At 33.2% G+C, this 13,136-nt stretch overlaps 1 protein-coding gene across 1 annotated transcript in view; it reads right to left on the bottom strand.

Annotated features, from left to right (window-relative positions):
- LOC111624286 (hemocytin-like) overlaps positions 1 to 13,136 on the bottom strand; it is a 33,586-nt gene that overhangs the window by 14,008 nt on the left and 6,442 nt on the right. Inside the window, exons 16-36 of the mRNA XM_023367097.1 lie at positions 12,824 to 12,994; positions 12,428 to 12,665; positions 12,154 to 12,363; positions 11,948 to 12,076; positions 11,175 to 11,416; positions 10,711 to 10,889; positions 10,384 to 10,640; positions 10,181 to 10,311; positions 9,815 to 10,109; positions 9,406 to 9,740; positions 7,629 to 7,976; positions 7,404 to 7,552; positions 5,577 to 5,723; positions 4,858 to 5,002; positions 4,370 to 4,726; positions 3,893 to 4,255; positions 3,126 to 3,253; positions 2,115 to 2,261; positions 1,396 to 1,540; positions 908 to 1,264; positions 431 to 793 (exon numbers count right to left, since the gene is read on the bottom strand). Of these exons, the coding sequence (XP_023222865.1) occupies positions 431 to 793; positions 908 to 1,264; positions 1,396 to 1,540; positions 2,115 to 2,261; positions 3,126 to 3,253; positions 3,893 to 4,255; positions 4,370 to 4,726; positions 4,858 to 5,002; positions 5,577 to 5,723; positions 7,404 to 7,552; positions 7,629 to 7,976; positions 9,406 to 9,740; positions 9,815 to 10,109; positions 10,181 to 10,311; positions 10,384 to 10,640; positions 10,711 to 10,889; positions 11,175 to 11,416; positions 11,948 to 12,076; positions 12,154 to 12,363; positions 12,428 to 12,665; positions 12,824 to 12,994 (4,836 nt within the window). The remainder of the gene's footprint in view (positions 1 to 430; positions 794 to 907; positions 1,265 to 1,395; positions 1,541 to 2,114; positions 2,262 to 3,125; positions 3,254 to 3,892; positions 4,256 to 4,369; positions 4,727 to 4,857; positions 5,003 to 5,576; positions 5,724 to 7,403; positions 7,553 to 7,628; positions 7,977 to 9,405; positions 9,741 to 9,814; positions 10,110 to 10,180; positions 10,312 to 10,383; positions 10,641 to 10,710; positions 10,890 to 11,174; positions 11,417 to 11,947; positions 12,077 to 12,153; positions 12,364 to 12,427; positions 12,666 to 12,823; positions 12,995 to 13,136) is intronic.

A 13,136-nucleotide genomic window follows, 5' to 3' on the forward strand; every position in this document is an offset into this window, starting at 1 on the left:
CGAGTCACTTAGATTTTAGAAATACGTGAGCCGTTCACAGCCTGGCGCACGTATTTGTAAAATCTGAGTGACTCGTACAACATGGAATTCATATAAAACGGAATTATCAACAGTGTTATAGAGGGGTCGACTATACACATACACAGGGTGACTCAAAAGTCTCCATATACTATACAAGCAAAGGAATCACCTTACCATGTAGTCATTTATAAATCAGTACACTATTTATACGAGTCCCATTTACATGGACGTAAAGTACATACGAATGCATTCATCTTATATTCATGGTAAGTGCATGTTAATACGTATGATATTATACACATACACACCCATCAAACGTACTGTACATTCACTAAAGTGTCAGTTTTATATAGAAACTTTCGAATCATCCTATATTTTCTTTGCAATAATGAAAAAAATGCAAACATACCGCACTGGCAATAAAATCTAACGGCGTAATCCTTGCAACGTTTTCCTTTACCCTGGAGATTATTAAAACAAACCAGACCTTCTTCCACATTACACGTGACTACGTCTCCAGATTCTGTCCAATCCACTCGTGTCACTTCTAGAGATTCAGATTTTACTCCACCATTCAAAATTAGAGCTTTACATTCCACATTCTTCACTTGATCAGCTTGACAAAATTTATATTTTTCTATCAATTCGGTTAACGGTTCAAAGTCTCCTTCTCCATCCCATGGATTATTCGTGTTATAATATTCTGTCCATCCTTGTGTACAAGGAGGTGGAATATATAAAGTTGAAGTAACTGACTCCGATGTAGTTAATTCTGAAAATAAATTGAATAATAAAATAACTTAACACTCAAAAATACATAAAATTAGTGTAATATATTTGTTCAAAATAAACAATACAACTTATTCAGTAGAGTTTTTGTACTTACCACCGCAATCACAATACAATCGTATTTTATAATTTTTACATTTCTTTGTCTTTCTTTGCATAAAATTAATGCATACAAATCCTGTGGTACGAGAACACTTGAGACTGGAATCTCCACTTTTGGTATAGTCGACAAGTTCACCTTCAACCTCTGTAACGCATTGTACATCTGATATAACACCACCCTTACAGATTCCGTAAACAGCTTTAATGTAGGTAATGTTTTCTGTGTCTCCATCGTCGGTCGACGGATCGTCAGTATCGTAATATTCTGTCCACCCCTGTACACAAACTGTTGGGGACGTCGGGACCGGTGAAGTTGAGAAAATTGGCAGAGTAGTGGTAACTCTTATGGGAACTGTATAAAATGTTAATGGTAAACTGACGTTTTGACCAATTTTCATAGAATAACAGAAACTCGTTTACCGTAATTACACTAAATAGTAGTATATAATTTATAATTTTTATATCGTTTAAGTATTTATTTACCTTTTACGTTGCAACCAAGTAACTCGACTCTCATAGTTATCCAATTGAACCAGTCTTGGGGATAAATACGTATGAATTTGGTTCTCAGTTTTATGGGTAAGTATTGAGTTACCACCGTGTCACGGTCTTCGTTACCTCGGAATTTCTATTAAAAACATTTTTTTAAAAAATTGTGAATTTCAACTGCACAATAAAGAATATATCGACCCCTCCTGACTTTCATTTTGTTTTGGTTCAAGAATTTTCAAGATATTTACAAATATTCAATTTATAAAATGAGCAATTCACTGTTCATAAATTATGTTTAATTAAAGTTACTACCTTCTTGTTACTTTATTAAAAGCGAAGATAAAAATTAAAGTGGAAGTGGGTAAAAATGATATAATATTCAGTGTAGAAGGTTACTTTTTACTTCACTTCTTACTTCACGTGAATAAAGAAATAAGACTGAAGTAAAACTTCACTTTCTACACATACTAACGCGTTGTTTTCACACAATATAACACAGGTTTTTTTGTACAGTACTTATTAGTAAACAAGAAAGAGTGAGAGAATTGTGTTGGACCTTATTTTTTCCATTCTCTCTGCTCTTATACACGAGGAAGACGTGTAATATTACTATGCCCATCAAAAATACTACAATACATCAATGTAATTTTGTTTATCACTAATATATTCTTTAATCCTTGATCGAATTGTTAAAAGATTTCTTTGCGTACCTTCTTCTTTCCGTCTTCATCTAAAATAGTCTTAAAGTTGAATTTGTCATCTCCGTAAAGAACCACGTACGAAGTTACCCATTCGTCAGCAAACGGATGTCCTTGTGTGCTAATTCCAGTTATATTTTGAACTTCTCCTAAATTTATCTGTAAAATAATTATCATCATTATCATTTATATTAAATTTCTTGATGACCAAATTCCGTTTTCTTCGTAAACTATTTATATACAGAATTAAATATGTGTTGAGCTAAATGTACATTCTGCACTCATGAAATTCATTTTGTTTGATTTAAAGTTTTTTAAATAAATATTGAGAATATCTCTTGAGAATTTGGGATTGAATCCCAAAATCCAGGTGATCCCTGATGTATTGGGTTCTATCATCCAGCCTCTCTCATTGAGATCCTGGACAAATCCATGTTAAGCAAGAGCACCATAGGTGCCCACAGGATGGAAAGAATAAAAAAGAAAATAATACTTCTAGATACTGTATCTTTTCTGGAAAATGAAATTGTTTTCGCCTTTGACAGCTGCCTTCTCTAAATTAAGATTCTAATAAAAATACGCCAATATCAAACTTAAAGACTTGACTTATGTATCTTTATCTGTTGTAAATCCTAGGTCTAGATCAAAATGGGCACAGGTGTATTCTCTTTCTTAATATCTCAAACTCTTCTCGGAGTGAAACTAAAATACACTCAAACAAACGAACCTACCTTCTTAAATAAAAAAATTAAAGAAATTTTCATAGAGGTTGCGAAAGCAAATTTTAAAAATTGAGGGGGATGAGTCAGTGGTAAAGGTTAAGAACAATTGAGGTAATACATAAAAGGACAAATTAAAAATAGATATACACGACAACACCCGTTTTAATCATCGAATTACTAAAGATATAGGGGAGATCGGGGCAAGATCGGCATGTTAAGCTTTACTTAAATTTTGTGTAATAAATACTGCTGTAAACTGAAAAAAAAGCTTTGCATGTTGTCTATTGGAATGTTACCTTACTATAGAACTGGTTAAANGTGCAATTTCGATATTTTCCACATCACCATCGTCATCAATACTACTCCTTGGATTATCGAAGTTAATCCAACTGCTCCAATCACACGGATTAACTTTTATTGGAAGGTTTTCTGAAAATTAAATACACAAAGTTAATTATACTTAAATTTCTATAATTAAATAATTAAAAATAATAATGAAATGAGGGTTAACTAACTTCTAGACCACTCTCTACGATTGTTTCAACTATTAACAATGTTAGAGACCGATTATTTAATATACAAGTCGACCCCCCTATAACACTGTTGATAATTCCGTTTTATATGGATTCCATGTTGTACGAGTCACTTAGATTTTAGAAATACGTGAGCCGTTCACAGCCTGGCGCACGTATTTGTAAAATCTGAGTGACTCGTACAACATGGAATTCATATAAAACGGAATTATCAACAGTGTTATAGAGGGGTCGACTATACACATACACAGGGTGACTCAAAAGTCTCCATATACTATACAAGCAAAGGGATCACCTTACCATGTAGTCATTTATAAATCAGTACACTATTTATACGAGTCCCATTTACATGGACGTAAAGTACATACGAATGCATTCATCTTATATTCATGGTAAGTGCATGTTAATACGTATGATATTATACACATACACACCCATCAAACGTACTGTACATTCACTAAAGTGTCAGTTTTATATAGAAACTTTCGAATCATCCTATATTTTCTTTGCAATAATGAAAAAAATGCAAACATACCGCACTGGCAATAAAATCTAACGGCGTAATCCTTGCAACGTTTTCCTTTACCCTGGAGATTATTAAAACAAACCAGACCTTCTTCCACATTACACGTGACTACGTCTCCAGATTCTGTCCAATCCACTCGTGTCACTTCTAGAGATTCAGATTTTACTCCACCATTCAAAATTAGAGCTTTACATTCCACATTCTTCACTTGATCAGCTTGACAAAATTTATATTTTTCTATCAATTCGGTTAACGGTTCAAAGTCTCCTTCTCCATCCCATGGATTATTCGTGTTATAATATTCTGTCCATCCTTGTGTACAAGGAGGTGGAATATATAAAGTTGAAGTAACTGACTCCGATGTAGTTAATTCTGAAAATAAATTGAATAATAAAATAACTTAACACTCAAAAATACATAAAATTAGTGTAATATATTTGTTCAAAATAAACAATACAACTTATTCAGTAGAGTTTTTGTACTTACCACCGCAATCACAATACAATCGTATTTTATAATTTTTACATTTCTTTGTCTTTCTTTGCATAAAATTAATGCATACAAATCCTGTGGTACGAGAACACTTGAGACTGGAATCTCCACTTTTGGTATAGTCGACAAGTTCACCTTCAACCTCTGTAACGCATTGTACATCTGATATAACACCACCCTTACAGATTCCGTAAACAGCTTTAATGTAGGTAATGTTTTCTGTGTCTCCATCGTCGGTCGACGGATCGTCAGTATCGTAATATTCTGTCCACCCCTGTACACAAACTGTTGGGGACGTCGGGACCGGTGAAGTTGAGAAAATTGGCAGAGTAGTGGTAACTCTTATGGGAACTGTATAAAATGTTAATGGTAAACTGACGTTTTGACCAATTTTCATAGAATAACAGAAACTCGTTTACCGTAATTACACTAAATAGTAGTATATAATTTATAATTTTTATATCGTTTAAGTATTTATTTACCTTTTACGTTGCAACCAAGTAACTCGACTCTCATAGTTATCCAATTGAACCAGTCTTGGGGATAAATACGTATGAATTTGGTTCTCAGTTTTATGGGTAAGTATTGAGTTACCACCGTGTCACGGTCTTCGTTACCTCGGAATTTCTATTAAAAACATTTTTTTAAAAAATTGTGAATTTCAACTGCACAATAAAGAATATATCGACCCCTCCTGACTTTCATTTTGTTTTGGTTCAAGAATTTTCAAGATATTTACAAATATTCAATTTATAAAATGAGCAATTCACTGTTCATAAATTATGTTTAATTAAAGTTACTACCTTCTTGTTACTTTATTAAAAGCGAAGATAAAAATTAAAGTGGAAGTGGGTAAAAATGATATAATATTCAGTGTAGAAGGTTACTTTTTACTTCACTTCTTACTTCACGTGAATAAAGAAATAAGACTGAAGTAAAACTTCACTTTCTACACATACTAACGCGTTGTTTTCACACAATATAACACAGGTTTTTTTGTACAGTACTTATTAGTAAACAAGAAAGAGTGAGAGAATTGTGTTGGACCTTATTTTTTCCATTCTCTCTGCTCTTATACACGAGGAAGACGTGTAATATTACTATGCCCATCAGAAATACTACAATACATCAATGTAATTTTGTTTATCACTAATATATTCTTTAATCCTTGATCGAATTGTTAAAAGATTTCTTTGCGTACCTTCTTCTTTCCGTCTTCATCTAAAATAGTCTTAAAGTTGAATTTGTCATCTCCGTAAAGAACCACGTACGAAGTTACCCATTCGTCAGCAAACGGATGTCCTTGTGTGCTAATTCCAGTTATATTTTGAACTTCTCCTAAATTTATCTGTAAAATAATTATCATCATTATCATTTATATTAAATTTCTTGATGACCAAATTCCGTTTTCTTCGTAAACTATTTATATACAGAATTAAATATGTGTTGAGCTAAATGTACATTCTGCACTCATGAAATTCATTTTGTTTGATTTAAAGTTTTTTAAATAAATATTGAGAATATCTCTTGAGAATTTGGGATTGAATCCCAAAATCCAGGTGATCCCTGATGTATTGGGTTCTATCATCCAGCCTCTCTCATTGAGATCCTGGACAAATCCATGTTAAGCAAGAGCACCATAGGTGCCCACAGGATGGAAAGAATAAAAAAGAAAATAATACTTCTAGATACTGTATCTTTTCTGGAAAATGAAATTGTTTTCGCCTTTGACAGCTGCCTTCTCTAAATTAAGATTCTAATAAAAATACGCCAATATCAAACTTAAAGACTTGACTTATGTATCTTTATCTGTTGTAAATCCTAGGTCTAGATCAAAATGGGCACAGGTGTATTCTCTTTCTTAATATCTCAAACTCTTCTCGGAGTGAAACTAAAATACACTCAAACAAACGAACCTACCTTCTTAAATAAAAAAATTAAAGAAATTTTCATAGAGGTTGCGAAAGCAAATTTTAAAAATTGAGGGGGATGAGTCAGTGGTAAAGGTTAAGAACAATTGAGGTAATACATAAAAGGACAAATTAAAAATAGACATACACGACAACACCCGTTTTAATCATCGAATTACTAAAGATATAGGGGAGATCGGGGCAAGATCGGCATGTTAAGCTTTACTTAAATTTTGTGTAATAAATACTGCTGTAAACTGAAAAAAAAGCTTTGCATGTTGTCTATTGGAATGTTACCTTACTATAGAACTGGTTAAAATCAATTTGGAAATAAAAATAATTAAAATAATTACAACTTTACAAGAAGAGAGAAATTGACGAAGTTGCCCCGGGTATAGGGGCAAGATCGGCAACTTCTCTCTTTTTGTAAAGTTGTAATTATTTTAATTATTTTTATTAAAGTTGCCCCTGGTATAGGGGCAACAGTAATGGGGCAAGATAGGCACGTATATAAAATTATGTTATTAACAATGTATAAGTTGGAATTCACTATTAAAACAAAGAAATACAAATCCAACACCCATTTAATATTATTACAACGAAATGCAAGTTCAAAGACATATATACATGAATAACAAATGCAAACATGTTTTCATTTATCATCTGTTTGATTTTTATCCTTTGCTTCTAATGTGGCTTTATGTTGCCGATCTTACCCCGCTAGTCATGATTTCGAAACATTAAGTACAACCCTGAGAACAGAATGCCAAGCCACGATCTGGCCACGTGAATAAGTTGAAGTTACATCCTTCTAACAGGAAAAGTAACTTTCGTTATCATGGAATTATAACAAAACCTGCCAATTCAATATAAATGGAAAAAAAATATTATATGGAATTGAACGAAAATGAAAATTTGCTTGATAATTCAACCTACGCTTGTTGGAGAACAATAAAAACACTACACTCAACAAGCCACCAATAAAACTCAACTGCCTAACCTATAACCAAAGTCTTCTTTTAATTTGTTTTTTAAAAAAGCGCTTGACAAACTTGCCCCGCATGCCGAAGTTGCCCCGATCTCCCCTATGCCACCAACTCCATAATGGCAATTTTTACCTCAATCCATTCCGTACTCGAATTTAATTTTGATCTCCAATAATATTCGCTATTAAGTCTTGCTTTGTTATTTCTCCCAGTAAAGCTCGATACTCTTATCTGTGAATCGAGAATTTCTCCTTTTTCCATCCCTCTGGGATCGCTACATTCTTCAATACATAAATATATATTCATTTACAATAACATAAAAAGTAGTATGTACTGTTTGAACTTATAAATACTTACCGGAATCTTCACACAAGCAATAAAATCTTATTTCATAATCGGAACACCTGACACCTACGGAACTAGTTTTACAGAAGACACCTTTCTTTGTACACTCAACGTCTTCATTTGTAAATTCGGAATCTATACCGCTAGATGCTATACGACACTGAACGTCAGTAATTTCTTCATCTGGACAGAATTTATAAAATTTCCTTATTGTGGATATATCTTCATCTTCTCCTTCGTCAGTTGGTTTTTCAGAATTCATCCAGAAAGTCCATCCTGGTGCTGTACATTCTGGTATTGGTAGAATTTCTGGTTCTTCAGTTTTTATGGAAGGTGTTGGAGGAATTGTGGTAAACTGAGCTGAAAATTTGAATTTATTTTTAAATATAATCATAAAAAATTATGATTTTTTATAAAAAGTTAATCATGTATTTTAGAACAATAGAATCTCTCCACATTTTTTTCTGTTTATATGATCTATGGTAAGCTACCATAAATAAAATCAATTATTGCTTTGTTATTATCTAATGAATGGTGGTATACATAACCCTAACAATATACTAGAAAACACCTTATAATATAGGGGAGATCGGGGCAAGATCGGCATGTTAAGCTTTACTTAAATTTTGTGTAATAAATACTGCTGTAAACTGAAAAAAAAGCTTTGCATATTGTCTATTGGAATGTTACCTTACTATAGAACTGGTTGAAATCAGTTTGGAAATAAAAATAATTAAAATAATTACAACTTTACAAGAAGAGAGAAATTGACGAAGTTGCCCCGGGTATAGGGGCAAGATCGGCAACTTCTCTCTTTTTGTAAAGTTGTAATTATTTTAATTATTTTTATTAAAGTTGCCCCTGGTATAGGGGCAACAGTAATGGGGCAAGATAGGCACGTATATAAAATTATGTTATTAACAATGTATAAGTTGGAATTCACTATTAAAACAAAGAAATACAAATCCAACACCCATTTAATATTATTACAACGAAATGCAAGTTCAAAGACATATATACATGAATAACAAATGCAAACATGTTTTCATTTATCATCTGTTTGATTTTTATCCTTTGCTTCTAATGTGGCTTTATGTTGCCGATCTTACCCCGCTAGTCATGATTTCGAAACATTAAGTACAACCCTGAGAACAGAATGCCAAGCCACGATCTGGCCACGTGAATAAGTTGAAGTTACATCCTTCTAACAGGAAAAGTAACTTTCGTTATCATGGAATTATAACAAAACCTGCCAATTCAATATAAATGGAAAAAAAATATTATATGGAATTGAACGAAAATGAAAATTTGCTTGATAATTCAACTACGCTTGTTGGAGAACAATAAAAACATTACACTCAACAAGCCACCAATAAAACTCAACTGCCTAACCTATAACCAAAGTCTCCTTTTAATTTGTTTTTTAAAAAAAGCGCTTGACAAACTTGCCCCGCTTGCCGAAGTTGCCCCGATCTCCCCTATATAATAAATGCATCTATCTAAATTCAAATAACCCATCAGAATTGAGCTCAAAAATGATTTAATCATCTCATAATGCAACTAATCAGCATACTGTTGTTATATATGGAATTGTACGTAGCTCAAAGATAGTGGCAAAAAAACGAATTCAATTGACCAAATCGATTAAGAGAATGGCAAAACATGAAAGACACCATAAGATAAAGTGAGGATCTTGTAGACTCATACTATCATTAAACACAAGAAATGGGAGAATATTTAAAGAATTATAAACAAAATCCGTAGTTAATATTTATTTAACAATACTTACAACAATCACAATATACTTTTACTTCGAAATCTTCACATTTTCCAGTTGTTTGCTCAGCATTGCTACATTTTAATCCAATAGAAGTGTCACATGTCAGTTTCTGAGATTGAAATTTTAATGGGTTTTTCGAAGAAATTTCAGTACCAGCAAGCCTACATTCTATATCAGTTATCTTATCTGGACTGCAAGGTATCTTAAGATCTTTTATGAGTTCGTAATCTCCTGTTATCGTTGGGGGTGTGTTGATCCATTCGGACCAACCGTTCTTGTAACAGAACGGTAATGGCGTGGAACAAGGTTGACCTATACAACTGATATTACCGCGACGACAGTAACTGAAAATATGATCATTATTAGAAACTGGAGTATATATTAATTATTAATTATATTTTTAATTATTCATTAATACCATGTCTGACATCCATCACCAACACTAACGTCTTGTATGAGTTCGCCTTCGTAATACAGGATGCCGTTAATTTCCAAGCAATGCACTTTACACTCTTCTTCGGGTATGCATTTAAAGTCGTTATCATTGTTGAAAATTTGGCCCCCTGGGCAAGGTTTTGGTTCGCATCCGTCTACACACGGTTCGTTTGTACATAAATCGTTCAAACCAGAATACAGGAATTTCGTTTCGCACGTCATTTTTGGGCAAGTGGAAATGCACGGTTCGTATCTACCGCATTCTTCGCACTGAACAGCTGAAATATCATTTTAATTTATTGGCCAACTGAGAGGAAAGCGCATTATACAATAATTTAACACTACTTACGACATAAATCCTGTGTTCTCCATTTAATATAAATACCCTGAATGTTACATTCGTAAGCATAAGCGGATATAGCTGTGCATAAACATTCGCAATCACCTCCTTTGTCGCAGCCGCAAGTATCGGTTACACACCTGAAATTAGTTTTTAAATCAGTAAAATTTTATACTTAAATCTCACTTCTTAATCTGCAAAACTTATTTTACCTGTCGAAATATGGAGTGAGAGGTACGGCCAAGTGACAAGGTTTAAATACGTCAGATTTTAGTATACCGCACTGGGTAGTAGCAAATTGTTTGCGACTGGCAGTACAAGGATCTTTGATATCCAAAGGATAAGGACAACTTTCATATAATCTCCAACTGTGACCAAACACCACCGCTCGAGCTTCCACCAGACCTCCTGCTGGACTTTTGAAATCGTCGAGTCTGTCGTCGTTAAAATTACCACACAAACCAGTTAGCTGCAAAAGTTAATTTAAATTAAATTCTAATTTAATTTAATTACGATTAATTAACCTAATATTTACAAACCTTTCCTCTCCAAGACGGATTTGCTTGAATAGAAACTCGACTTCTTCTGTCCCACTGAAGTATAATACCGATGTTGCTGTACACAAACACATACAATCCCACTTTCCTCACCATCAGACGAGAATTATAGTTTGGCCTTGGAAGTGGCTCATTTTCGGATAAAATTACTTTAAATTCACCTGAAATTTTTCAGAAATAAATAATAAATATAGGATACTCCTTAACGGCGCCATTCAAAATGGTGGTGATAGCAGAATACACTGCTAAGTAAACAGCAATGTTATATGTAGTGTCTGTATTGTTTCATACGTAGAATGTTTCAAATATGTTACCTCACATGCATTCTACTTTTCCTAAACTTTATGCATTACGAATTTAATCCTCCATGAGCTGACCCTCACAATATGGGGGTGGCCGGTTTAAAACACTAATTTGAATGTAAAAATGCCTAATGATTTACGTACCCAAATAAAACTTGACAGTTTTAATACAGGTGATTCCACTCGTTCCACATTCTTCGTTTTTAATGGTAATTCTGAAACTGTCGATGTCGTCTTTCTTGAGGGATTCGGTCAAGATATATTCGCAATCGCCTTGGAACTCGTATAAGTGACCGTCGAATGTTTTAAAATGCGATCCTCCCCAAGAAGAACAGAATCCTGGACAGTTTTTCTCTTCGCATTTCCACTGACCGCTGTTGCAAACGCTGAAAACAATACAGAACTTAAGATTTACACCCTTCAAAAATGATTTATTGTTGTTTGTCTTCTATATTTCGCTATCTTATTTGATGCTTTGCCTTCTATTGGTGCAATTTATCTTAACAGATAAGATAATATTTTTTTCGACATATCAGACGGATGTTTTCAGCAATGGATACATTGCTCCTTTCGATTTTTACTAGCTAAAGCATGGAAGGAAATTATTTGGATCACTAAACTCTAGAAATATTTATCTCCATACATTCCCACACGTGTATGGGAAGATTTTAGAGCACAAAAAGAAACTTGTGCTGTAAAATCTTCTTAACCTCCTTTGCACTGAAGATGTGGGAAGATTTCGTCACAAACATTTAATACAAAGGGGCATAAGAAGATCTTAGAGGCAATCAAGAGTCATCCCACAGTTAAAAATCTAAATTAAATATTAAAAAATCTAAGATAAACCTAAATTGAAATGCAGCTTATTAAACAAACGGAACTGAAATTCTCATTGTTAATTGTAAATAGAAACGTACCAAGTTCTACAATCTCTTTTTCTTGTAGATCCATTTGGGTATTTCTTTCCTCCATGAGTGCATCCACATTCTGTTGCTTTTATGCAGCCCTGAGCATATATATCTTCAAGAATGTAACCCGGTTGGCATCTATATAGTTTAAATCCTTTAAAATTAAACTCTTTATACGTTATCGAATGGTATAATATAAAAAAATTCTTACTGACCCACATCCTTGTCTACATGCATTATTCTCGCACAATTTCTTTGGAGTGAAGTAATTTTCGCAAGTTACCGGACAATCTAGACAATCAGAATATTCAAGATGCAATTCGGGATCGCAGTATTGTCCAATATCAGACATCATAAATTCTTCCATTATAGTAGCATTGTGTTTTTCTGATACTCGACATTCCCATTTAGCATTTTTACAATTACTATAAAATAATTACAACTTGTATAATTTATTTAAAGATTTCTTATATATAAACATATAATTACCATTCGGTCTTCCCATTTGTTCTCATTGCATTTGGAGCATATTCCATATCTTTGAAGAAACAAGGGCACTCGATAATTGGGATGCATATTCCATCGTTACCCAATGTCATACCTTCTGGACATGCACAACCTTGTATACATTTCTTCACGCATTTTTCTCCCATGGATATAGATTTACAATTAAGTTGGCACGGATTGCTGCATTCCTGATAAATCTGACCACCGTGACACGGAGTTTCTATAAAATAACATTAACCGTAAGTGAATTTTTGAGCAAAATCTTAGAAAATTGTCCATAATCCTTCATGTGTATCAGTAATTCAAAATGAATTTATGTACAGTATCCAACTGATCATTATATATGAGTATATAAGAAAATATTTATAAAATTCTTACGACATGACGGCACTTCTGTCTTCCAAGATACTATGACACCTTTCTTGGCACACGTTGCTGCATAATTATCCATAGAAGGACAAAGACATTCTTTAGCTTTCACAGCACAGGCGCACATGTCGTATAAGCAATCCTTAAAGAATGGATCGGGATCTACATCGTCGTGGCATTCTAAAAACAATTAAATACATAAATAACAGTAGAAGTTAATAAAGAACATTCATTGTTCTTTTGTGCACGTATTGACTCTTTTATACACAAAAGATGAGGTATGCAAACCATAACTGCTGTAATACTTGAATAATAATAATAT

The sequence above is a fragment of the Centruroides sculpturatus genome, unplaced genomic scaffold (genome assembly GCF_000671375.1).
Source record: "Centruroides sculpturatus isolate CEXI.00-Female unplaced genomic scaffold, Cexi_2.0 scaffold242, whole genome shotgun sequence".
Classification (NCBI taxonomy): Eukaryota; Metazoa; Arthropoda; class Arachnida; order Scorpiones; family Buthidae; genus Centruroides; species Centruroides sculpturatus.